The 24,088-nt window shown below is 51.5% G+C and overlaps 1 protein-coding gene across 4 annotated transcripts in view; it reads left to right on the top strand.

The window, feature by feature from the left end:
• The window catches only part of ANK1 (ankyrin 1), a 241,294-nt gene that overhangs the window by 132,361 nt on the left and 84,845 nt on the right, over positions 1 to 24,088 (top strand). For all 4 annotated transcript variants that reach the window (XM_018041977.1, XM_018041976.1, XM_018041978.1 and 1 more), the window contains exon 2: positions 5,353 to 5,454. In XM_018041977.1, the coding sequence (XP_017897466.1) occupies positions 5,353 to 5,454 (102 nt within the window). The remainder of the gene's footprint in view (positions 1 to 5,352; positions 5,455 to 24,088) is intronic.

Raw genomic sequence — 24,088 nt, forward strand, 5'->3', positions numbered from 1 at the left:
GTCTAAACCTCAGCTTCGCTCTGGTGTTGGGCTCTGGTCTTGGGGAGCCTCTCCTACCCCTAGAGGCAATCTCCCCCGGAACTCCCCCCACCCCACCCCCAGACACCAGGCTTGCTGACATTTGGCAGCTCGCTTCTGGCTCTCCCTCCTGGAGACACTGGAGCCCCCTGGGCTACTATCTATTGCTATATTCGTATGGCCCCACTCAGGAAGTGCAAGTTTAATAATAGTCTGGGTGTCTCAGGTAACCAAGGGCTTACCTCCCTTTTCCGAAGAGCAGTCCTGATGGGAACTTGACTCCCAGGAGGAATCCTGGTCCCTTTCTTCCCTTCTACTTCCTTCCTCCAGAGGGGAGGGCTGAAGAGGGCACAGTCTCTGAGCGTGGGCAGAAGGCTCCCCACATCCAGCCAGAGCTGAGCTGGAGAGGAATCTCTGGGCAGTGAGGAAGCACTGCTGAAAGTTACGTCCTGACCTGGCCAGGATTCGCTGTGTGACCTCGGACAAAGTGCTTAACCTCTCTGTGCCTCGTTTAGCTCCTCCGAGCCCGCTGCCGGAGGAGCGCAGAAAGGGGACGGCTGGTTTCCCCCAGGCCTCGCACCGGGGTGAATAGCTTCAAAAAGGACCCTGGGGAAACAAGAAGTACCTGCCTCCAGAAACTACTGGGGGGAGCCAATGAATCTGTTGGTGGAGAGGGCTTAACACAGAGGAAGGGCTTCATGAAGGTAACTCCTATTGTGATGGAAGGAAGTTCAGGGACACCATGTGAGTTGACCTGTAGGGATGGGCTTGGGGACACCGTGAGATGTGTGTGTCCCCTCCTGCCCTCAGTGCTGGTGGTTCTCTCATGGGAAAAATTAGATTTCAATAAAGCTCAAGATGAGGATGGAGCAGAGGTGCGCTCAGGAAGCCTTGGTGGGGTAATCAGAGGGGTGACAGCTCTCGGGGGTGATGCAGAGGTTAGGGGCATCATGGGTTGACTTTTCTGGATGCAGAGAACAGCCTTCTTTAGCCCCTCCGGTCTCTCCACTCGGAGGCTGCCCTGCACGGACGAGCACTCAGGAAGGGCCAGTGACTCTGCTCCGGTCTGTCCGACCACTGAGGCAGTCTGGTGCATATTTGCCACTGTTGTTTTTCTGGTTGGCGTTTACTCATGTGAACAGTCTAAAATGGAGCCTATTGGAGTCTTTTGACTTTCCACCCTATTGGATTATAGACTGTTCCTAGATGCACCAGGAAGCGGTTCCCAGGACATGTCACTGAGTTGGAGGTAATTGAATTAGCGGCTCAGCAGAATGAGCTGGCAAGAGGTGGTCTCATACTCCAAAGTGGGTCATTTGCTGTGCAACTGAGATAGTCCCTGGCACCCAGGAGGTGCCCACTGCATGCCTGTTGAATGGGTCACTTTCTAACTCTGTCACGTTGCGCTTCAAATCTTGAGGGCAGGGACCCACATGCAGAATTTTTACTCTTTCCGTCTTTGCCCTGGCAGGATCCTGGACTTGCAACAGGACCTCGGGAAATACTTGTAGGGTTAACCGAGGGGGTACCCAGTGGAATGACACCATTATTACCTGCAATCCACCTGTAAGATACCCCCAGGATCCTGCTTGGGTCCTGACTACCCTGTGCCCAGAGAAGACCAGAGAGGAAACGAAAAAGACAGCAATTGAACCTCACCTCTAATTATCTAGGTGACCTTAGCCAGTCACTTCCTTTTTGCCATCAGTTTTATCATCAGAGAAGGGAAGGACTGGGACTAGATGATTCCTTTCTAGAGGCCTGTCTTGACCTCTACGCAGTGGCCAGGGTCAGAGCAGAGACCTGCCGGGTCCCTTTCTCTGCTGTGGGTTCACTGCTTAATTAGAAAAGGCATGGGCCCCTCCTAGCCGGTACATCTGTCAGGGCTTTCTGGTCACCCTCAGGTTTGAAATTGCAGAGAATGCACCTCGGGATCAAAGGCAGTAGGAAGGTGTCGGCTTGGTTCAGGGAGTCGTGGTGGCCTGAATCCCCAAGTATTAACTAACGCAGAACCTGGGCAAACTCTTCACCTCCCCCCAACTTCTAAAATGGACGTCATCATTACACCAACCTCAACAATCCAGTTTGTGATCAGGATTAAAAGATAGACTGTTGGTCATATATTGAATTGGCCAAAATGTTCATTCGGATTTTTCCCTAACAGCTTGCAGAAAAACTCAAACTTTTGGGCCGGCCCAATACTTGCCCAGTCATTGGTATAAATATAATTTCACCGTTCAATTATATACACAACAGAAAGTATTCAGCCTTCCTCATCCTAGTCTAGGTCGGGCTTCCCCTGCCCTCTATTTATCTGCTTGTCTGTCTGTTGTAAATATTCTCCTTTGCTGCCTAGATTCACTGTTTTGAACAGTGACAGTGCCATTAGCTGGCGTTGCATCTGTTTTTATCCACCATGCTTAGTATGCTGCAGAAGATGGTCTGGGCAGGTGGGAGATGTGTTCCTAGTACTCTCATTTTCCGGGAGTAGTATACTGTATTTTTCTTAACAGCTGAATCCACACAGGCCTTCTGAACCAGCAGGCACAGACATTTTTCGAGGGACTAAACCTTGAGCCTGATTTCTCTGGGAATCCAGCTCATAGGGAACCCACGGATTGGTCCTCATTTCTGAAATACTTCCTCCTTTACAGATGCCTTGCCAAGAAGCCTGGGGACACTAGGTGCCCTGTGTTTTAGGTCAAGGGATGTCTTGGCCTAGCAAACGATTCATGCTTTGAGGGATTCAAAAGAGAGAAGATTTGGTCCCTGACCCAAGAAGCAAATAATTTGCCCATGGGAAACAAGACTTGAATAAAAGAGGAGAGTCTATTGAAAATGCACTTTAAGAAATCAAGCTCTTGTTCCTAGATTTAAAGATGGTAAAGACTGAGTGTCCAAGGTTGGCATCACAGAGGACACAGGGCCTAAGTGGGCCGTGAAAACTGGGTTTAACAAACGAGAGCGCATCAGAGTGTGGGCCTGCTGGGAGACAGGATGGGAATGCCGGGGAGGGGGGTGGGGGAGGACGGGGAGGACCCCACCCTCTTGCTGTGCTGGGGGTGTGGGATGCATGTATGTCATGAACCGGCAAACTCAGGGCTTGGCTTGGAGCTAATGTTCCGGGACGCTCGCGGGCCTGGAGTCGGGGAGGACTGGCAGGACATCAGGGTTTTAGGAAGAGCAGCGGGGTCGAGTGGAGAAGTATCAGCCAGGAGTCTTGGAGCGGGACTGGAGGGCTGAGATGGCTGGGGGCAGCCCTCGGGGGTGAAGGTCTGTAAGGCTGGGGACTCTTTTTTTGCCTTGGATTAGCTGTTTGATTGGCAAAGGCGTGCAGGCCCGCTCTGGTTTAATCGCAGGATGTTGAAGTTGTTGGCTATAGATTTTGAATCTTCCATGGTTAAGGACCACATCTGCTCTAACAAACTGTTGCAAACTTGGTGGCTTAAAACCAGGAGAAGCTTCTCTCACAGTCTGGAGGCCAGAGGTCTGAACTCAAGGTGTGGGCAGGGCTGAGCTCCCTCTAGAGGTGCCAGCGGAGATTCTGCGCTTCTAGCTCCTGCTGGTTGCCAGCTTCCTTGGCTTGTGGCCGCATCACTCCTATCTCTGCCTACATCTCGTGTGTGTGTGTGTGTGTGTGTGTGTGTGCGTGTCCACGTGCGTGTTTTTCTGTCTTCTATAAGTACACTTATCATTGGATTTTGGGCTGGCTTCCCGGGTGGCACTGGTGGTAAAGAACTTGCTTGCCAATGCAGGAGACCCGAGAAATGTAAGTTCAGTCCTTGGGTCAGGAAGAGCCCCTGGAGGAGGAAATGGTAACCCACTTCAGTATTCTTGCCTGCAGAGAGTAGGACTAGAGGTGGCAAAGAGGAGGACACAAATGAAGTGCCTTAGCACAAAAGCCTACAGGGTATCGAGGGCATGCATCTCAAGACCTATAACACCATTACTCCACAGAGACACTTTCCACAGAGGGCACATGCTGGGGTTCCAGGGGTTGGGGTACAGACCTACCTTGGGCACCACCCTTCAGCCCACGACGGCACGTTCTCGGACGAGGGGAGTGTGAAACAGGGAGACACAGCACCCCCGGATGGATCTTCTGGAGGAGCGGCGCAACCCCACCAAACCTAAACACTCCCCTTCTCTCGCGGCCTGTCCTGTGACAGCCCTCACCTGTTACACTCACCCCGAGTGCCCACCACGTGCAAGCCGTCCTCAGTGCTCGAGCTGATGTAATCATTATCATCACATATAATCTGTGATATTTCCATTCAGTTTCACAGCCAGGGTATGGGACAAGCCTTGCCCTCCCCTCACAGATAAGAACGCAGGCCTGGAGGTACCTGCGGACCGTAGGACCCCCTAGACACGGCGGAGCTACTCGGAGCCCCCTGCGCTTGTCTGCCACGCTAGACCTTATGTCTAGCACCTCCTTTCCTGCTCTCTCACCCCTTCTCCCTTTCTGGCTGTCATTCATCCCTAACACGAGCCAGCATCCCGGGCAGGGCCTGCTTGCGTCTGTAGGGGGCTGACCCTCAGCCTACGGACCCTAAGTGCTTTGCTCTCGTTCTGGAAGACTGGCGAGGGGCACCTGCCAAGTCAAGGGGCAGGGCCAGGCTGTCGCTGCACCTCTTCCCCACTCTGTGACCCTGCACAAGTCACTTGGGCTCTCTGGGCCTCAGTTCCCGCATCTGTGAAATGGGGATGGCAGGAGTACTTACCTCCTGGGGATGTCTTTAATGGCTAAATGCATCTCTCTCCCCACCTCCCCCACCGCCCCCACTGTCCCCCTGTGTAATTGCATATTACAGTCAAGTGCTGATAATGGTTCTCGGTATGTAGTAAGTGCTGTGTGCTGTTTATGTGAAAACAAAACCCGCACAACAGCACCAAAGTGCTTGTGTTTGGTTCCCCGTGGAGTCTCTCCCTTGTCTCAGTGGGTGGGACCGGGTGATGGGGGCTGGGTGGTGGGGGCCGGGCTCCTGAGTGGGAGGGTGGAGTCCGGGGAGGGCCCAAGGCAGGGAGACGCCAGGCCTGCTGAGACGTCTCCTGGGTGGAACGGAACCCTCTAGAAGGCGGCCCCTCCTGGGTCCCTTATAAATACTTCAGAAGGAAGGCAGGCCGTGCTCTGAAGGCAGCCTCACCCTCAGACCAAGAGCCATCCGTCCTGGGGGGCTCCAGACCTGTGCACGCCTGGGGACCATGGTGGGCACTTAACGGGAGGGGGTAGTGGCTGCCGCTGGGACCTCAGTTCTGTGCGCAGCCCTGGGCTCGAGCGGTCCGAGCCCCTCAGCACGCAGACCCACTCACAGCTGCTCTCTGTCCTCACAGGCCGATGCTGCTACCAGCTTTCTGAGGGCAGCCAGATCAGGTAACTTGGACAAAGCTTTGGATCACCTGCGGAATGGGGTAGACATTAACACCTGCAACCAGGTAAGTGAGACGCGGGGGGGTGTGTGGTCTCTGAAGAGTGGCTCTTGCCTGGAGCCGTTTCCTGAAGGCTCTGCCTCTATTAACCTTTTTCTCCCGTGGCCTCAAACACCCCCTGGGGCTCCCACCCGGGGAAGGCCCTGCCCCGGGTGTGTGCCGCCCAGCGATGGCCCAGGGCCCCACGGCGAAGGGCTAGTGCCCCAACATCGTGGGCCACACCCCATCCACTCCCCGAGGCCTCTCCCCTCAGAAGTGCCCGCTGGTGCCAGCTGCAGTCTTGGACTTTGTGGCCTTTGAAGCAGGGGAGTGGGGCGGAAAGACTTTGAAGGATGCTGTGTCGCGGTGGCATTCATCTCCTTTGTCCGCCGGCGGCCTTTGTGGGTTTGCCACTGAGAAGGAGGTAGTGCTGGGGATTCCCCGTCAGGTGTTGCCGGAGGCTGAGAACCAGGGCGGCTGGAAGGGTTCTCTGGACGTTTCTGGTGCTGAGTGACGGGGCTCTGTGTGGGGAGGAAACTGAAGGTGCGTGGGATGGAGGGGGACAGAGTTGCAGCAGGTGTGGGGCCCGAGGCTGGAGGCACTGCCTGAACCGAGAGCAGCACACTCCCTGGGGAAGGGAGGACGGGGTGTGGCCAGGGCTGTGGATCCGATGCCTTTGGTTTCCTTTGTCTGTTTTTGCCAGTCAGTTGAGTTGTTCGGCTACATGGCCATTTCCGTTTCTAACTGAGAAGAAATTTACCCATTCCGGCTTCATAAAAAGCCATCCTAACCGTTAAAAAACTGTTTTTGATTGTGGTGAGAAGCACCTCACATAGAATTGACTGTCTTAAGCATTTGTAAGTATACAGTTCAGTGGCCTGAGTTACATCCATAGCCATCACCAATATCCATCCCCAGTTCATTTTTCATCTCGAAAAACTGAACCTCAGCACCCAGCAAACTAACTCCCCAGCCCCTCATGACCAGCACCCTCCTGTCTGTCTCTGGGAATTGCATGGCAGTGAACTCACGCAGAGTTTGGCTTTGCGGACTGCCTTATTTCACCGAGCACGGGCTCCCCCGGGTCTGTCCATGCTGGACTGGGTGACTGTCACAAACCAGCAGAGGAAACACCCAGGATGCAGCTTAAGTTTTCCACTGGCCGCCCGGGCCCCTCAGCCTCGCCTCCCTGCCCCCTACTCCACTTAAAGTGCACGGGACCACGTGCCGAGATTCCTTTAGGATCCAGCTGGGCTTCTGTGGTCTAGATCCACACGGGGAAGCGCAGAGAGGATGGGGCGGGGAGTGTGGGATAGAAAACAGAGGTGGGAGGGTGATACGGAGCAGCAGCCATCCAGTGGACTCCAGAGGGGAGACATGCATGTGGATGGACTCGGGGTGCACACTGGATGGGGAGAAGCAAGCCCCCGCTTCTGTCATCCCTCCCCCAAAACATCCCCGACCTGAGGCATTCTGGGTGGTTCCAGACAGCATATTAAAAAGCAGAGACATTACTTTACCAACAAAGATCCATCTAGTCAAAGCTATGGTTTTTCCAGTAGTCATGTACAGATGTACTTGAACCATAAAGAAGGCTGAGCATCAAAGAGTTGATGCTTTCAAATTGTGGTGTTGGAGAAGACTCTTGAGAGTCCCTTGGACTGCAAGGAGATCCAACCAGTCAATCCTAAAGGAAATCAGTCCTGAATATTCATTGGAAGGACTGATGCTGAAGCTGAAGCTCCACTACTTTGACCACCTGATGCGAAGAACTGACTCATTGGAAAAGACCCTCTTGCTGGGAAAGATTGAAGGCAGGATAAGGGGACGACAGAGGATGAGATGGTTGGTTGGCGTTACAATCTCAATGGACATGAATTTGAGTAAGCTCTGGGAGTTGGTGATGGACAGGGAAGCCTGTAGTCCATGGGGTCGCAAAGAGTTGGACATGACTGAACGACTGAACTGAGTTGATAGGTTCAGTGTGAAAGGTTGCCTTTGGGAAAATGGACACTCTGGCCCCATTTCTTTCGCGGGAAGGGACAGAGGAGCAAAGTCTTGGGGCCGCGATAGGGTGCTGGGGTCAGCGGGCTCAGGAGAGGGGCTGTGTGAGCCGTCATGGTGTCCCCGCCCCCTCCAGGTGGGGGTACCTGCAGACACACTCCTGGGGGGCCAGGAAGTAAGCTCCCCACTTCCCTCATTCAGGCCCAGAAATGCAGCTGAGCATCCCTCTGCAGGGCAGCTCCCAGTGAGAAGCATCAGTACCCCCAGAGGCCCTCCAAGGGTTAAGATGCCCGCTCTCCAAGGAACCGCTTAGCAGGATCAGGGGCAACCGCATGGTCCTGAGCCCTGAGCCACAGGCAGGTTCTGAGCACACGGGCAGGGCTCTCTCCTGATGGGGCTGCTGCCGGTGAGGCCCCATGCGCCCGGCCTGTCCCTGGGCCGCCACTCCGCAGGGCCCCTCCTCAGTCCATCACAGGCTCAGCCAGCACCCAGGCCATATTTGCACGTTATGGGCGCCGTCCTTGATAGGCTTAGTGCCGGAGGAGACTGCTGACTGCTGCCAGCGAGGAAAGGAGGAGAATGATGGTTAAAGGAAAGTCTCCCCACTGCGCAGATCCCCTCCCGTCGGCTTAGTCCTGCAGCTCCTTCACCCCCCCACCCCCCCCGATCTGGGCTCCGCTGGTCCTCGTCTTTCCCTCTATGCCTGCTGCAGAGCTGCCCCAGGACCGCTAGTGTCGCCGGACCCTCCTTCCCGTGTTACAGGGCGATCGGGCTTTTGCTCCGAGTGGAGATACAGGTGGAGAGGATGACAGGGCACTGGGGGCTGGGGCAAGGTGGGTCAGAACCTAAAGCTCAGCTCACCCTGGCGCACCCCTGGGACAGCGCCCTGACTTTGTGATGTGCACAGACCCATCCCCCTTAGGGGAAGAGAGCGTCTTCTCTTTAGTGCACACATTCACGGTTCTGAGAAGATTGAAAAACACAGGCTCCTGTCCTGGGGTCACTGCTCGAGAATTTGCTTCTGTTGGAACCTTTTGAACTGATGGATTGCAATCACAGTGATAGGGCAAACGCTGATCCTTACGTAAGTAACATACTTTCAGAGGATGTTTCGTGGAAAGAACGAGAGTCGTTTGCCATAATCGGAAATAATTACTCTAAGTAGTGTGGAAAGAGGCTTATATAAGAGACATCTGAATATTCAGGGCAGCTTCCTTGGTGCATAGATTTTTGTCTACTGATTTTTATCACCATGATTACGGTTGTAGAAAAGAACAAATCCACACACAAGGACACACAGCTACACGTGTCCATGCCAGTATCTCTACGTATATACCTTTCATTTATCCAAGCGTTTTTCAAGCTTCAGACCCACGTCGTCCATGTCTTGCCCAGATACTTCCTCAAGTGTAGAGCTGGGCTTTAGGGATTTAATAGTTAAAAAACAAAAGCCATCCTTCTCATCCACTCTGACCCATAGTCTGCTGACTGTGAGAGCTGTTAATCGAGTAATCACGCAAACGCATCTGCAGACAAGCTATGCTAGGAGCCTAGGAGGAAGGTCACAGGGAGTTAGGAGAGTCTGCAAGAGAGACTCGGGGTAGGGCAGGAGGTCAGAGGAGACTCCTGGAGGAAGAGCTACTGAGCTAAGGGGTGAGTCAGGGTTAATGAGGGGAGGGAGGGAAGAACATTCCAGAAGTGGAGAAGAGCCCCGAGAGTTTAGAAGGGAGGGTGGCAGAGTGGCTGCAGGTGGGAAGGAGAGACCAGGCACCAGATAATGCAGGAGAGGTGACCTTAGGGCTGGACGCGAGAGGCAGGGGTGACGGTCACAGCGGCCAACACCTGGGTCAGGGCCCGAGCCGCGTGTGCGCGTCATGCGTGTGGGCATGTGTGGGCCCGAGTGATTCCTGCTCCACTGCACATGAACCCTCTGGTTGCAGAGTGAGGTGGGGGGTCCAGGGCAGGACCGGGGCAGCCAGAGCGGCAGGGGTGGGGGCCAGACCGAGAGGGATGGAGGCATTTCAGCCTTTGACCTCCTACACTACCGCGTGTCCTGGTAGAGCGTCCACCCAGCCTATAGACCCAGTGAGGGGCGCCAGTCTTTACCCTGAGAGCCGAGGGGGGCGACCACAGATTCAAGCGCAGGCGCTGGGGCAGCAGGTGGCAGGACCCACGGGCGGATACAGGAGAGCTGGTTTTCAGACGATGGCAGTTGTCTGGGAGGGACGTGTCAGTGGCCCAGGTAAGGGTCGTGGCCGTGGGGATGGATGAGTTGGACAGGTGTGGGGGAAGGGGGAGGAGACTTCAGAAGGGACCCTCAGATGTCTGGCTTGTGCCGGGGGGTGAGTGGGAGTGACCGTAACTCACTGACCCAAGAACTAGGAGCCAGTGTGGAATCGGGGTGAAGAGAAGAGAACACAGTGGGGATCCTCTTACAGAGTCTTTGAGGAATCTGGATATTTGAGCCTGGAACCCAGATAAGAGGTCCAACCCAAAGATAGATATTTGGAAACCGTTCAGCACTCGAGGAAGCGAAGTTCTGGCCATTGGCTGTTGAGAACAAGATGGAGAGGTGTGTCAAATCCAACCCCCCAGCGTCAATCAGCACATGTGGTGGTCAATGCACCCGTGTTTATTAAACACCTTCTTTGTGCCAAGTATTGGGCGCTGAGCAAGATAGTCTAAAGGGACAACATCTGTAATGTTTACAGCTGGTGAAAAAGACGGACAATGAGAGTGCAAATATCTACCGCCTGCTAGTGAGACAGCCCGTGGAGGAGAGGGGGTGAGGGGTCTCATCTCGAGGGTGGTTAAGGAAGGCCTCTCTCAGGGGGTGATTTGAAAAGAAGTAAGGGAGAACCATGTGGTCTCCAGAGGCAAGCAGTCTTGGAAGACAGGGGGATATGCAAAGGCCCTGGGGCAGCATGGGGTTGGTTTCTCTGGGGACAAGCAGGAACAGGGTGGAGAGATGGAAGGGAGGCACGGAGGGGGAGGAGGGGACATTGCTGGGGCTGAATCTTGAAGGGCTTTTGGGGTCACGGCGAGGACCTGGGCTTCGCTCCAAGGGTGACGGGAAGTCTTCAGAAGGTGCTCTGTCTGACTTAATATTTAAGAGGTCACCCTGGCTGCCATGTGGAGGATCGTCTTGGGACACAGAAATGGAAGCAGGGAGATGGTGGGGTGTGAGGGAGGGGCCAGGCAGAACCCTGAGGGGGCTTTGAATAAGGGAGAGACAGCGCAGAGGGTAAAGCCCAGTGACTTGCCTCCCCAGGGTCACAGGGTTATCGCCTTGGCTAGGGCACATGGGATGTGGGGCCTGGGGACCCTCACTCAGCCCAGGACTGTCTCTTTCTCATCACCGGGGCTACCACACGGCAACGGACTGGTTGGGCTGTGTCTCAACTCAGAGGCTGTCGTGAAGACCCTGTGGTTCTCAGGGCCTGAAGGTCACTCCATGCCTCTCACAGCTTGGCGTGTCCAGCCGCCCAGAGCGGCTGTGTCTTATCTGTCCCAGTAGATTCTAGGTGTCTAGGGGTGAAGTCCACGGCTGCCTCTGCCCACAGCACCTGGCACACGACGTGTCATGTGGTCAATACTGAGCTGAATGAATGGCTGCATAATTAGGCACATCCTGACATCAGCTTCCTACGTCCAGTTTCCAGAATGGGTGCTAGAATGTGGTATCAAATTAAAATATTTTATTATGGAGGCCATAGCAAGGTAAAATAATACTTTTCTGGGATGAACTGATTGGCTGTACGCACTTAGCCATCAGCCCAATGAAAAGAGAATGAGAGGAGACCAAGTCAAAAGTCCTCTGTTCTCCCGAATTCCTAGAATTGCCAGGTCTACACAGGGCTCCAACCAGGAACAGCCTGCTCTAACTCCAGGGATGAAAAGCCTCACTGTTTGAGGTTTCGTCTCTGTCCTTCTGGTGCTGACCAAGCCTGGCCTTCTTGATAGGAGTAGAGTTCCTTGAGACCCTTGGGGGAAGTTGCACGTCTTCAGTGCTGGCGCAAGGCAGAGAGTTAGGAGGGCGTCAGCTGGAGCATCCCAGTTACCTCCACCCCCTGGCCTGTCACCGTTCTCCGTGGTCCTTACTGCTGCCTGACCCACTGCTGCGCGTCTGTGTCTCGTCATCACTCTCTATCTTCCCCGCTGTGGTGGAGGCACCCCGATGGGCCAGGGCTTTGCTCTGTTCAGCGCTCCTTGTCAGGGATCCTGCCTGGCTCGTGGCAGGTGCTCATAATTTCAGTCCCGAGCTGTATAGTCTGCTGGCACCACCAAAGGTGAGCGCTTATGTATTTGGTGCCCAGCCCGTGAAGGAACTGTGCTTATGCACTGCCACTATTTTTTGTCTTAAAAATTTATTTATGTGGACGTTTCTATTGAAATGTAGTTACAATGCTATGCTAGTTTCAGGGATTCAGCAAAGTGGTTCAGTTATATATATATATATATATATATATATATATATATATATGCTGCTGCTAAGTCGCTTCAGTCATGTCCGACTCTGTGCAACCCCATAGATGGCAGCCCACCAGGCTCTCCCATCCCTGGGATTCTCCAGGCAAGAACACTGGAGTGGGTTGCCATTTCCTTCTCCAGTGCATGAAGGTGAAAAGTGAAAGGGAAGACACTCAGTTGTGCCCGACTCTTAGCAACCCCATAGACTGCAGCCTACCAGGCTCCTCCGTCCATGGGATTTTCTAGGCAAGAGTACTGGAGTGGGTGCCATTGCCTCCTCCAATATATATACATATAATTCTTTTCTTATATTTGCTCCCATTATAGGCTGTTACAAGGTCCTAACTCTAGCTCCCTTTGCTATGCAATAGGTCCTCGGTGGTTATCTCTTTTGTATATGGTAGTGTGCTTGTGTGCCCAATCACTCAGTCGTGTCTGACTCTTTGTGACCCCCATGGGCTGTAGCCTGCCAGGCTCCTCTGTCCATGAGATTCTCCAGACAAGAACACAGGAGTGGGTTGCCATTTCCTACTCCAAGGGGATCTTCCCAGCCCAGGGATCGAACCCATGTCCCTTGCGTCTCCTTGCATCGGCAGGCGGATCCTTTACCCCTGAGCCACCTGGGAAGCCTCTGTGTACGATAGTGTGTGTATTTTAATCTCTCCCTCCTTCCTTTCTCCTTTGGTAACTGTGAGTTTGTTTTCTGTGTCTGTGAATCTATTTCTGTTTTGTGAGTTCACTTGTAGTCTTTTTTTTTTTGATTCCACATATAAGTGATATCATATGGTGTTTGTCTTTCTCTGTCTGGCTTGCCTCCTCCAGTGTGATCATCTCTAGGTCCATCCACGTCGTTGCAAATGTAAGCACTGCCACTTTTAAGAGCATAATGAAATAGTCGCTCTCGGGATAATGACTCTTTAGCAGGATGGCGGTTTTGGCACCAGCCACATGCGTCAAATATGTGGCAATATTTGCTGCCGAAGCCAGAAGCTCGACCATCTGAGCAATCACAAAAACATAAACAATTTCCTGCACAGCCCACGAGAGCGTGTAAAACCATCCGAGTTCCATCGATGTTCCCTAAATTTCCACGTGTGCCTTCCACACACAACCCACCACTGCTGGGTACTCGTTTATCTTCAAGGTGAAGGGTTCTCAGCATCTCAGATACATGGAGCACCTGAACAAGAGCCACAGAATTATCCTTTCTGCAGCAGCCAAATGCCAAGTCTTCCGATCAGGATGCGTTGGGCTCTGGTGATTGTGATAATTGCTACCTTTCCAAATTACAGACTTAGAGCTTAGAGGAGAGCGGGGCATTCAACTCTCACTTTTGTAGCTTGGAAAGCTGAGGTTCAGAGGTTACTTCTGAATGCCTGCTGAGCTTTATGACTTTGAATTTGGAGAGATGGGTTGGCAAAGACCGCTTGAAGTTTCTCTGCTCATTCATTCATTCTAAAAATTTTAGATGTATTAAAATTTTTTTTTCTATTTGGTTTGTTTCCTTTTTAAGACTTCATTTTATCGAAGTGTAGTTGATTTACAATGCTGTGTTCATTTCTGCCATTCGGCAAAGCGACTTGGTTATGCACATAAATACTTTTTCATGTGCTTTTTCATTATGGTTCACCACAGGACATTGAACCGTCCCCTGTGCCGTAGAGTAGGACCTTGCTCTTTACCCACTGCACATATACTAGTTCTGCAAACATAAACCGAACGCTTACAATGCCCCCAGCACATTGGTAGACACTTAATTCATCCATGCCCTGCTCTCAAAGAACTCGAAGGCTAGTAAAGAAGCCCAGCTCGGAAATAGAAGCTTACACGTCTTGTAGCATCCAGGAGGAATACAGAGGCTGTTTTCATTCATTCACTCCACACACTTCTTGAGCTGCTCTACTAAGCCACGTGCTGGCCGCTAAGAGGGAGTCCCAGCGTCGACTCCCCCGTCGCTCCCAGTCTGGGGGTGGTGGCTAGGATGCCAGTGAGTCAGAGAAAGCCTCGGAAGAAAGAGTGGGAGTCTGCCAGGGAGACTGGGCACGGGGAATTGTAGACAGAGAGCGCGGTGGCTGCAGAGGCAGAGGCGGTGAAGGGCGTGGGGAGTGGGCAGGGAGTGAGGCTGGGGGAAATGAAATGTCAGAGGGCAGGATGGGGGCAGTCGGGCTAGGAGGGTACGTCTGGATCAAGGTTGATACGCAGCCTGTTACTCTTCTCTGGATTCATCTTTCTTTTCCTTTTTTTTTTTTTTTTTTTTTTTTTACTGCACCATGTGGCTTGCAAGATCTTAGTTCCCCGACCAGGAACTGAACCCACACCCCCTGCAGTGGACTTGAAGAGTCTTAACCTCTGGGCCCCCGGGGAATTCCCCTCTGGCTTCATCTGTTGCTTAGGAACTGCTGATCGTCATAGAGATTGTGTCCAACTCCATCCTCCCCTAATTCTACCTGTACCCACCCCCCAAACTCACACAGAAAGCCTCTCCATGGAATGACAGGGTAAAACATTAAGCCTTCTGGTGGGCTTCCCAGGGGACTCATGGGTAAAGAATCCACTCGTAATGCAGGAGACCTGGGTTCGATCCCTGGATCAGGAAGATCCCCTGGAGGAGGGCATGGCAACCCACTCCAGTATTCTTGCCTGGAGAATCCCATGGACAAGAGGAGCCTGGTGGCAGAGTTGGACACGACTGAAGCAGCTGAGCGCATACGCACAAGCCTTCTGGAAGCGTGCAGCTCTGGGTTAGTGATGAGGAGAGGGGAAGGATGTGTAGTTGCAGCCCCCTTGTGGGAGAGAGGTGGTCCTGGGGAGGAGGGTAGTGCAGGTGAATGGGGGGAGTGCCAGATACCCCAGCGTCCAGTTCCAGGGACTCTCCTGGAACTCCAGTTTCCACCAGAAAAAGATGTTTGTGAAAAAGCCAGAACCTGAAAACCTCCTTCCCCTGAATTATTTTAAGTAGGTAAATTACTTCTGCATCGCAGCAGAAATGAGCTATTTGATGTTCATCTTGCTAATTACAGTGACTAATTTATCGTTTGAAAGGAAGTTGATTGCTTGATGGGAGTCAGAGTGACCCGTGGTGTTTAAGAATCGTAGGCTTCAGCTCTGCGGCGTCTCTGCTTTCTCAAGCCCCTCCAGGCACGTCCACATTGAAGGCCCGCATCACCCTTGTGGGGCGGGTGATAGAACAGGTGCTTGATTAGGGAGGTCGGCAGAGAGGTCTTCCTGGGCTGCAGCCGGGGTCTCCCAACACTGAGCTCCAAGGACGGGCTGGCTGTGCAGCGGGGGCCCCCCCTTCTCTGGGTGTCCTTCCTTGAGCTGGTTTTATTTTCATTTTCCTTCCCTCCTGGTGAAGGAGGAGTCAACAGACCCGCTTCGGGCAAATAAAGATGCCCACTTGTAGCAACAATGGGGACATCTCTGGGATCCTAGGGACTAGAAAGCTTGACAGCATCATCAGGAATGATCTGGCATGCATCGCAAGGAAAGCACAGCTTCCAACGTCCACTCAGCGGTTTGACTGCTCTGAGTTTATAACGTGAAGACCAGATGTGCTATCTTCGTTTCGAGAGACTGAAAAGAAAGATAGCTGTGTGTGCGTGTCGGGTGGCACGCGTGTGAGTTCAGTTCTGCCAACGCCTGGGGAGCACACAGTGAGTGCCCAGGCCCCAGGCTGGGACCAGAGGTACAGGGAGAAGCGGGACTCTGCAGACAGTCCTACTTGGGGTCAGAGACACGAGAGCTGGCAGACTCAGTGATAAGATAGTCATCAACTGCCCAGGGGACATGGTCGGGAGAGCGGCTAACTTAGGGAGCTGGGAATACAGTGTAGGGGGGGATGACGGAGGGACAAGGGAAGTCACAGAGGAAAATGACCCAGGGTCTGGGCCTTGGAAGGAGGTTTATCTCCCTGGCTAACAGAGGAAGTGTAAGCACAGTTCGCTTTCTTTCCAAGTAGAGTCGACCAGGCGTGTGAATTTGTCTTGGCATCGTTGACACTCGACTGTGAATTCTCTAATAAGCACGTTTTTGGCATTTGTGAGAACCATCTTCCTAGGTTTCATTGTTTCATGATTTTTAATATAATAGCAGATGAATACAGGGTGGTTGCTGAAAAAGTCACCCTTTATATAAATACGGAAAGTCGGTCTTCTGTAAGCCTCCCCTTCTGCCCCCACGTCCCCCAAATCACTGTGAGCACTTTGGCGTCAGTCTTGTATCTTTCTCTGCATCTCTGCAAGCAGAAACATATCTCTTGATTGTCTCCTGAGAGTGCGTACAACTGTTTGATTCTGGGATTGAGGAATTAAGAGGAAACAGGCCGGGAGTTCCCTGGTGGTCCAGTGACTGAGACTCCATGCTCCCAGTGCAGGGGGCCCAGGTTCAATCCCTGGCCAGGGAACTACATCCCACATGCCACGATTAAGACCTGTTGCAGCCAAATAAATAAATATTTTTAAAATACAAAATAAGAGGAAGCAGGCCTGCCATTTTGAAGACTCGCAGACGGAGACCCCAGAGGTGAAGTGACATGTCTAGGCATTAGGAGGAGAGCTGAGAGGCCTTTGTTCGGTATCTGATGTCCATCCCCTAAACCCCACTGCTCTGCTTCTGAGGGGCTAGCTGTTTCTATCCTTTTAAAGGAAGGCCAAGATCTCGGACATGGACGCTCTGTCCAGTCCATAGGAGGTATTCTTAGTGGCGGAGCTGCATGTCAGAGTTCCATTGTCTCATTGCCCTGAGCTCACCCTTTTCTGCGTGTCCCTAGGGGCCTCCAGCCCCTGCAGCTGCCGGACAGCTGAGCTGGGAGGCTGCCCAGGTGTGTCCAGTGAGGACGGACAAGGGACCAGGTTGAAGCATTTCCTCCCAGAGCTCCCAAAGACGTGTGGGTTTCTTTTTTTTTTTTCTTCTTAAGATAATGAAAAACGTTCGGGTGTTTCCCTCCTTGTGAATATCCAGTAAACCCAAAATCACAAACAGTACCTGGGTCGGTAGATAAACTCTGGTTGTGATAGAGCAGAGAAGGGGTGTGCTCAGAGCTGGCCCTGAGCGTTCCTCTGGGGCCCTGCACCTTCTTCCCAGTTTCTGAGCTTCTCCTCCTTTCCCCGGTCCTGGACCAGAGAGAGGCTGACAAAGGAGACGAAGGGTGATTTCCCGCCAGGGTGACAGCCATTACGTCGGCTCTTTCTGGCTTCCAATGCATTAGATCCAGGATCAGGTATTTTTAGCAGACCTTTCCCACCAAGCGGTCACATGATATCCGGGTCAGGAGGAGGCTGCAGGTGGGGGGCCTGCCCTCCCGTCAGCTGGTTCCCACACAGGGCTTAGGCTGCTCTCTGGGGTTTCCAGCCTAGAACGATCTCTCGACTCTGATAAAGGCGTCACCTCTTGGGCCTGCAGAACTCAGGGATGTGTGTGCTCAGCCTCCCACACCGTCTCTGGTCCTAGGTGTGCAGGAACCCCAGTGGGCTGCCCATCCTCTCTCACCATAGCCAGCGCCCAGGGTCACCCCGAGCTCTGCCTCGGCTTCACCGACATCCTCTGCTACCCTTTCCTCATGGCTCCCTCCTACCCAGCCCCTGGCTTTGTTTTTTAAAATTTTAAACTTTCCCACATATAGAAAAGTTCCATGAATAGTACAAAGAATCCTCCATCACCCAGATCCTCTGACCTTTCCTGTCTGTCGATGTGTAAGATGTACAGAGATGGTGTCATTCCCCATCACTGCTAAACATCCGGTGGGTACCATACGGAAGTCAGGACACTTTCCTGCATAATACAGGATCTATCCAGGAGTACACTTCGGGTCACTTGTCATGTCTTGTTGGTCTCCTTCGATCTGGAATGCTTCCTCAGTCTTGGCCCGTCTCACCTTCTTGACCGTCTTCCATTCTATACTTCGAACCCCATCTGTGTCTGCAGACATTGCCTGGTGCCCAGGCTGAGGCCATGCATTCTCGGCAGAGTCCCGTAGAAATCAAGCTCTCTTTCCATATCTGAGGATGTTAACCTTGATATTGGTGTCTGCCAAGTTTTTCTACTGTAAAATCATCGATTTTTCCCTTTGCGGTTGCTCAGTATTTTCTTGGGGAGGAATATTCCCAGGTAGTGCCAATACAAGTCTGTTTCTCATCAGACTTCCAGCCACCATTCTTGGCAAACATGGCTAACTTCTGCCTGCACTGGTTACCACTGTGATGGTTCCAGGGAATGCTTCTCCATCTTCAACATTCCCTCTACATTTATTAGCTGATATTCCACTGAAGGATAAGCTTTCCCTTCTTTCTTACTGATTCGTTTTTTCATTATTTATTTATACTTGTTTAGACTCATGGTTTCATTTGGTGGGTTGTAGTCTGATACTCGCGGATGTTCAAATCGGAACCAGGCCACTAGCAGGCTTTCCACTACGCTGGCTTCTGTGTTCTCTGACATGTCTGCATCATTCTTTGATTTCTTTACTTTATGGTGCAGGTTATCCTGTTTTGTGCTTTCCCTGCCGCAGTCCTGAATCAGTCACTTTTCCAAGGCCTCTGTTTCCTTTGAGTGGAGCCAGGTATGTAGACACCAAATCTGGCCACTCACTGTGCCCATGGCTACTGCTTTCATGCGTGTACACACATCTGTAACGACTTCTACATCTGTCTGTGTGCGTGTTTTTAAAAATCCATGCGATCAGGCCAATACTTCTAATCTTAATCCAAGACCTCAGGGCTCTTCCCAGCCTTTCCTCTTTCCAGGGTTTAGATTTCTTCAGTGAGAAGCCTGACTCCACTGATTTGCACCACCTTCAAAGCTCTTGTTTATTTGCTCTGTGTACCCACCTCCCAAGCACTCCGGAGCAGCCCCCGCCTCCCTCTCAGAGGCCTCTGCAGGGTACCCCTCTGGTTCTCTGTCCTGCATCCTCAGATGCCAGCATCTTCTGACTGGGGGGGTGAGGGAAGGGAAGAGGAAGAAAAAGGGAGATGGGAACATCCCCGTTCCCTTTCGACTTTGTTTCTGTTTGGGCTGAAAACTTAATGCAGGCAATTTGAGGAGAAGCCCCAAGATTTACATTGTTGTAGCCAATTCTTTGTCAGCAGCTTAGTTCAAGCCCTTATCTCGTGAGCCCAGGATAACAGTTGCCTCATCTCTCCCTCCCCATCACCTTGGGTTGCTCATCGTCTCCTTGGCCTTTGGTTTCCGTGGTCTCTGCCTCTCCTTCTTACCTGACCCTTTCTCTATTTCCCATCAATTTCAGGGTTCAAAGGAGGGATGGCCACCATTTCGACCTTTTTGTTTCTCTCCAGCGCCCCCTTCAGATTCTTATTTCCTGCTCTGTTGCTGGCTTCCCTGGTGGCTCAGAGGTTAAAGCATCTGCCTGCAATGCAGGAGACCTGGGTTCGATCCCTGGGTCGGGAAGATCCCCTGGAGAAGGAAATGACAACCCACTCCAGTACTCTTGCCTGGAGAATCCCATGGAGGGATGAGCCTGGTGGGCTACAGTCCATGGGGTCGCAAAGAGTCGGACACAACTAAGCGACTTCACTTCACTTCACTTCACTTCTTCCAGGGCTGCAGACCTGCAAATATATAACGGCAGTGATCTTGCTCCAATAATAGAGCAAAGCCAGAGGTCACAAATGCATCAGCAAGTTGTTATTCAGGAAATTAAGCTTCTGTAAGTGACTTAGCAGCAGCAGCAGCAACATAGAGTAGAATACTTATCTTCTCTGGACAGATAGAACAAGCTAATAGAGGATCCAGAGTGAATGGGAAAGTAGGGTATAACGTATAAGAACTAGAGGTGTATGATGTTGTGCGCACGCCCTTGTGCATTATGGGAGAGGCCCTCACTCTTTGCCGACCACCTGAAGGCAAGTTACCTAGAAGCCCCTCCCCGGCTTCCTCTTGTTCCCCTCTGAGGTCCTTGACTTCTTGGCTTTCTCTGCCACCACGCTGGCTTGTTCTTCCAGGACTCCACTCCTTTGCTTCCCCATCAAAGCTTCCCCTGCCCAGGGCTCCATTGCCTGTGGCGGTAGCACAGCTAATTAATCTGATAAGCCCAATCAATAGTAGGGTAGTAGGTGTTCATGAATAAAAAGGCCATGCTTCCCAGTTGCTACAGGAGCAGACATTGCTTAGCTCAGAGAAAAGGGGTAGGGGCTAGAATCATGAGTTTGGGGGGGCAGAGGGGTGGGAGGGCAGGTGGGCACGAGGCCCTTAGGACACAGCCAGAAACTGTACCCGTGCGGGCAGGACCAGCTGTGTGTGCAGGTGAAAGAATCACCAAGTGTGAGAAAAGGCATGGAACATAGCATGTCCACACCAGCACGCCAGCGTCAGCCTTGGAGGTGTTCTGGAGTTTCCAGAGGCCAAGGGTCTCCAGATACCATGGCCTCTCCATCTGGAACAGTCCTCTACTCTGGACAGGACGAGAGTTTGAATTTCCTGTGACACGTCTACTGTATTTGTACATTGAGAAATCAATTAGCGTAACTGGGGCAATCAGAGACATGAAACAGAGGGATCATTTACTGAGAACAAATGTCTAGAATTGTCTGTTTTGCCAGTGGAATTTTTCACAGTTGGTACAAGAAAATACTGCAAATTAAATCATTCAGGCTGAATGATTTTTTTTCCCTTTCTTCTTAAAAATGTTAAAAGAAACACAGCCTGGCTGAGATCTCCTGCCTCCCATCAGACAGATTGCTGCTCAGAAGAACCCACTAAATTGACATTTTACCTGAAAAAAAAAAAAAAAAAAAAGAGCAAAGGCAGATGAAAAACTCCAGGTGTGCATGCTTGGCATGAATCTTTTTGCCAGAGAGATCCTAAAATGGTTGTCTGCCGTGTTAAGACCATGTGGGACAAGATCATATGGGCCAGGTGCCCTCGGAAACTTAGGATATAGTTTCTAGGATGTGAAAAGCTTCGAAGAACATTGCTCCCACCCTAACAGCAAAAAAAAAAAAAAAAAAAAAAAAAAAAGCCTGGATACTCTGCAGAATTACAGTTTCCCCTAAGCCCATCAGAAGGCTGAGATCGCAAGGCAGCAAGGTTGGCCGAATTCTCAAAAGGGACAAACCCTCCTAAGAGAGGCCACTGTTTCAGTTTTGGTAGATGCAGGAGAGAAAAGCAGTTGCCGTGAAACCTAAGTCTTAACAGATTCTTGGCTAACAGGCCAGCGTGGCTGCAGTGTGTCTGGAACCTTAGACCTCCACGAGGTGCTCCTGAGAAATACTGGAGCAAATCAGATCAGAGAGCATCCCTGGCAAGCAGAGAGCTCACCACAGGAGAGCGGGTGTTGCCTGTGACTGTGGGATCGGGGCGGAGGGGACTACAGACAAAGCCTTGCCTGCGTTCCAGACTCTTCATTTAAGTGAAGCAAAAATAGAGCCTCTCCCCTTCGGACCCCAGGCAGAAATCCCATCTCGAGGGGAGAAGTGAAGTCACACTGCCTCTGCTTTTGGTGAGGGTGGAGAGCTTCCAGCCCCAGGACACAGGCAGAGACCCCTGCAGGAAAAGGGGGCACAACCTCTGCACCCTTAGGGAAGGCAGGAGCCTGGGGCCAGTAACTGTCTTATACCAAGAAAAAGCAGAGTCTGCTTCTGCTAGGGGAGGAAGAGCAAGGAACTGTCACTCAGCACCAAGTATAGGGACAGGGCAGGTTTCGCTGTGGAGAAGAGGGGAAGAAATGATGAAAAAAAAAACAAAACAAAACTTAACCTCCACCTTTGAGGTCCAAGAGCAAAGCCTGCCTAAGACTGAAGCTGGCCCAGGACAGAAGAGAAGCTCTCTGCTCCGACCTTGTAACAAGGAAGAACGTAGGACTGCAGGGAACAGGGCAAGAGTGTGGAGAAAGTCCCCAGTGGAGGCACAGGCGTGCCAGGATGGGTTGGAAGCTGAGGGGAGATTGGGAACACAGAACAGGCCTCTGGTGTCCCAGTTCCCGCTCTGGACTCAAGGTGACAGCAGCCTGCCAAAGGCTGTGTGCGCCAGGGGTCACAAAACACCCAGGCGCAGGCCAACTCCTGAGTGGACTGGCTCAGCTCCCCCACCTCCACTCCTGTGCTCACAGCTTCTCAGAAGAAGAAGAAGCATGCCCGTTTCCAGACACAAATGACTCCAGTCTCTACTGTTCTTCTGTGCATAATGTCTGGCACTCAATTAAAAATTACAATACACACACACACCCAAAGTGAGAGAAAACACAGCATTGTCAATAGACAAAGCCATCAACAGAACCAGACTCAGAGCTGACGACCTGCATGTTGGAACTAGCAGATGGACTCTAACTTGCTTAATACGGATCCAGCAGGGAAAATGGACACCATTCAGGAACAGAGGAAGTTTTAGCAGAGTGGTGAATGTAGGAAGGTCTTAGTCACTCAGTTCTGTCCCAGTCTTTGCAACCCCATGGACTGTAGCCCACCAGGCTCCTCTGTCCATGGGATTTCCCAGCAAGAATACTGGAGTGGGTTGCCATTTCCTTCTCCAGGGGATCTTCCCAACCCAGGGTTTGAACCCACATCTGTATTACAGGCAGATTCTTTACCATCTGAGCCACCAGGGAAGCCCCAACTGTAAGAAAGAGCCCAGTGAAATGCTAGAAATTAAAAACAAAACAAACAAACAAAAAAAACACTTTCTTGGCGATGAGAAATTTCTTCAACAGGCCCGAGAGTAGACTGGTCGCATCTGAGAAAAGAATCAAACAACTTGGTGATGAGTCTATAGAAATGATCAGAACTGGAACAAAAGAGGAAAAGAGTAATGAAAGAAAAACAGAGCAGAGCAGGCAAGCGCTGTTGGAACAAAAGCAGTTGGTCTAACCTGTATGTAGGTGGAGACCCAGAGGCAGGTGTCTTTAAGAAGAGGAATTGGCAAGCTGGCATTTTCCTGAGAAAGGCACGCGTTAGAAAACAACCACAAGTAGCTGCTGATTTGCTCCCCAGTTTCTACTTTAGCTGAATCTTTCCCTCTAATATCCCTCCATCTCCTTCTTGTTTATCTTCTACACCCAGTTATTTGAGCGAAGGAATAGGTGATTTCTCCCCACAGTCCCCCTCAATAGCCTGTCTGCCATTCGGCATGGAGTGGAGTCATTGTCAGTTTAGCTGGACCAGCTGAAAAGTTCGAGGAAGATTCAGCAGCCTTTTACTCATAGCCAACATCTTGGCAAATAGATGGGGAAACAATGGAAAGAGTAACAGTCTTTATTTGGGGGAGGGAGGCTCCAAAATCACTGCAGATGGTGACTGTAGTCATGAATTAAAAGACGCTTGCTCCCTGGAAGAAAAGCTATGACCAACCTAGACAGCATATTAAAAAACAGAGACAGTACTTTGCTGACAAAGATCCATCTAGTCAAAGCTATGGTTTTTCCAATAGTCATGTATGGATGTGAGAGTTGGACTATAAAGAAAGCTGAGTGCCAAAGAGTTGATGCTTTTCAACTGCGGTGTTGGAGAAGACTCTTGAGAGTCCCTAAGACTGCAAGGAGATCCAACCAGTCAATCCTTAAAGAAATCAGTCCTGAATATTCATTGGAAGGACTGATGCTGAAGCTGAAACTCCAGTAATTTGGCCAACTTATGTGAATAACTGACTCATTAGAAAAGACCATGATGCTGGGATAGATTGAAGGCAGGAGGAGAAGGAGATGACAGAGGCTGACATGGTTGGATGGCATCACCGACTCGCTGGAAATGAGTTTGAGCAAGCTCCAGGAGTTGGTGATGGACAGGGAGGCCTGGCGTGCTACAGTCCATGGGGTTGCAAAGAGTTGGACACGACTGAGTGACTGAACTGAACTGAACGACTTGAACCTCGATTTAACTCCAATACAGCACACGATCCTGATTTTAAAGGGGTGGTAGATTACAGTCCGCCTCTGTCCATAGTTACAGCTAAGAACAAGAAGCTCGCAGAATTTGTACCCCTCCCCCTTTGGATTTGAGCAATAACAAGTCTGCTGAAATAAAAAGGTAGTATGAAATGAGGTGTTTATTCATAAAACGCTCTTGAAATACTGAACATAGTCTCCTAGACAGACTAGCTGTGCCTCTAAGAAGTCAGTTGCACAAGTTTCTTCGTCTACATGTGCAGTAAAGTCATTTTCAGGCTTTCAGTGACTTCAGCTGCTGGAGGTGAGCAGTCATCCACCCCCTGAGGCCACCTACTGGAGAAGACTTGCTGGAGTGGG

Source organism: Capra hircus, chromosome 27 (genome assembly GCF_001704415.2).
Source record: "Capra hircus breed San Clemente chromosome 27, ASM170441v1, whole genome shotgun sequence".
In the NCBI taxonomy this organism is placed as follows: Eukaryota; Metazoa; Chordata; class Mammalia; order Artiodactyla; family Bovidae; genus Capra; species Capra hircus.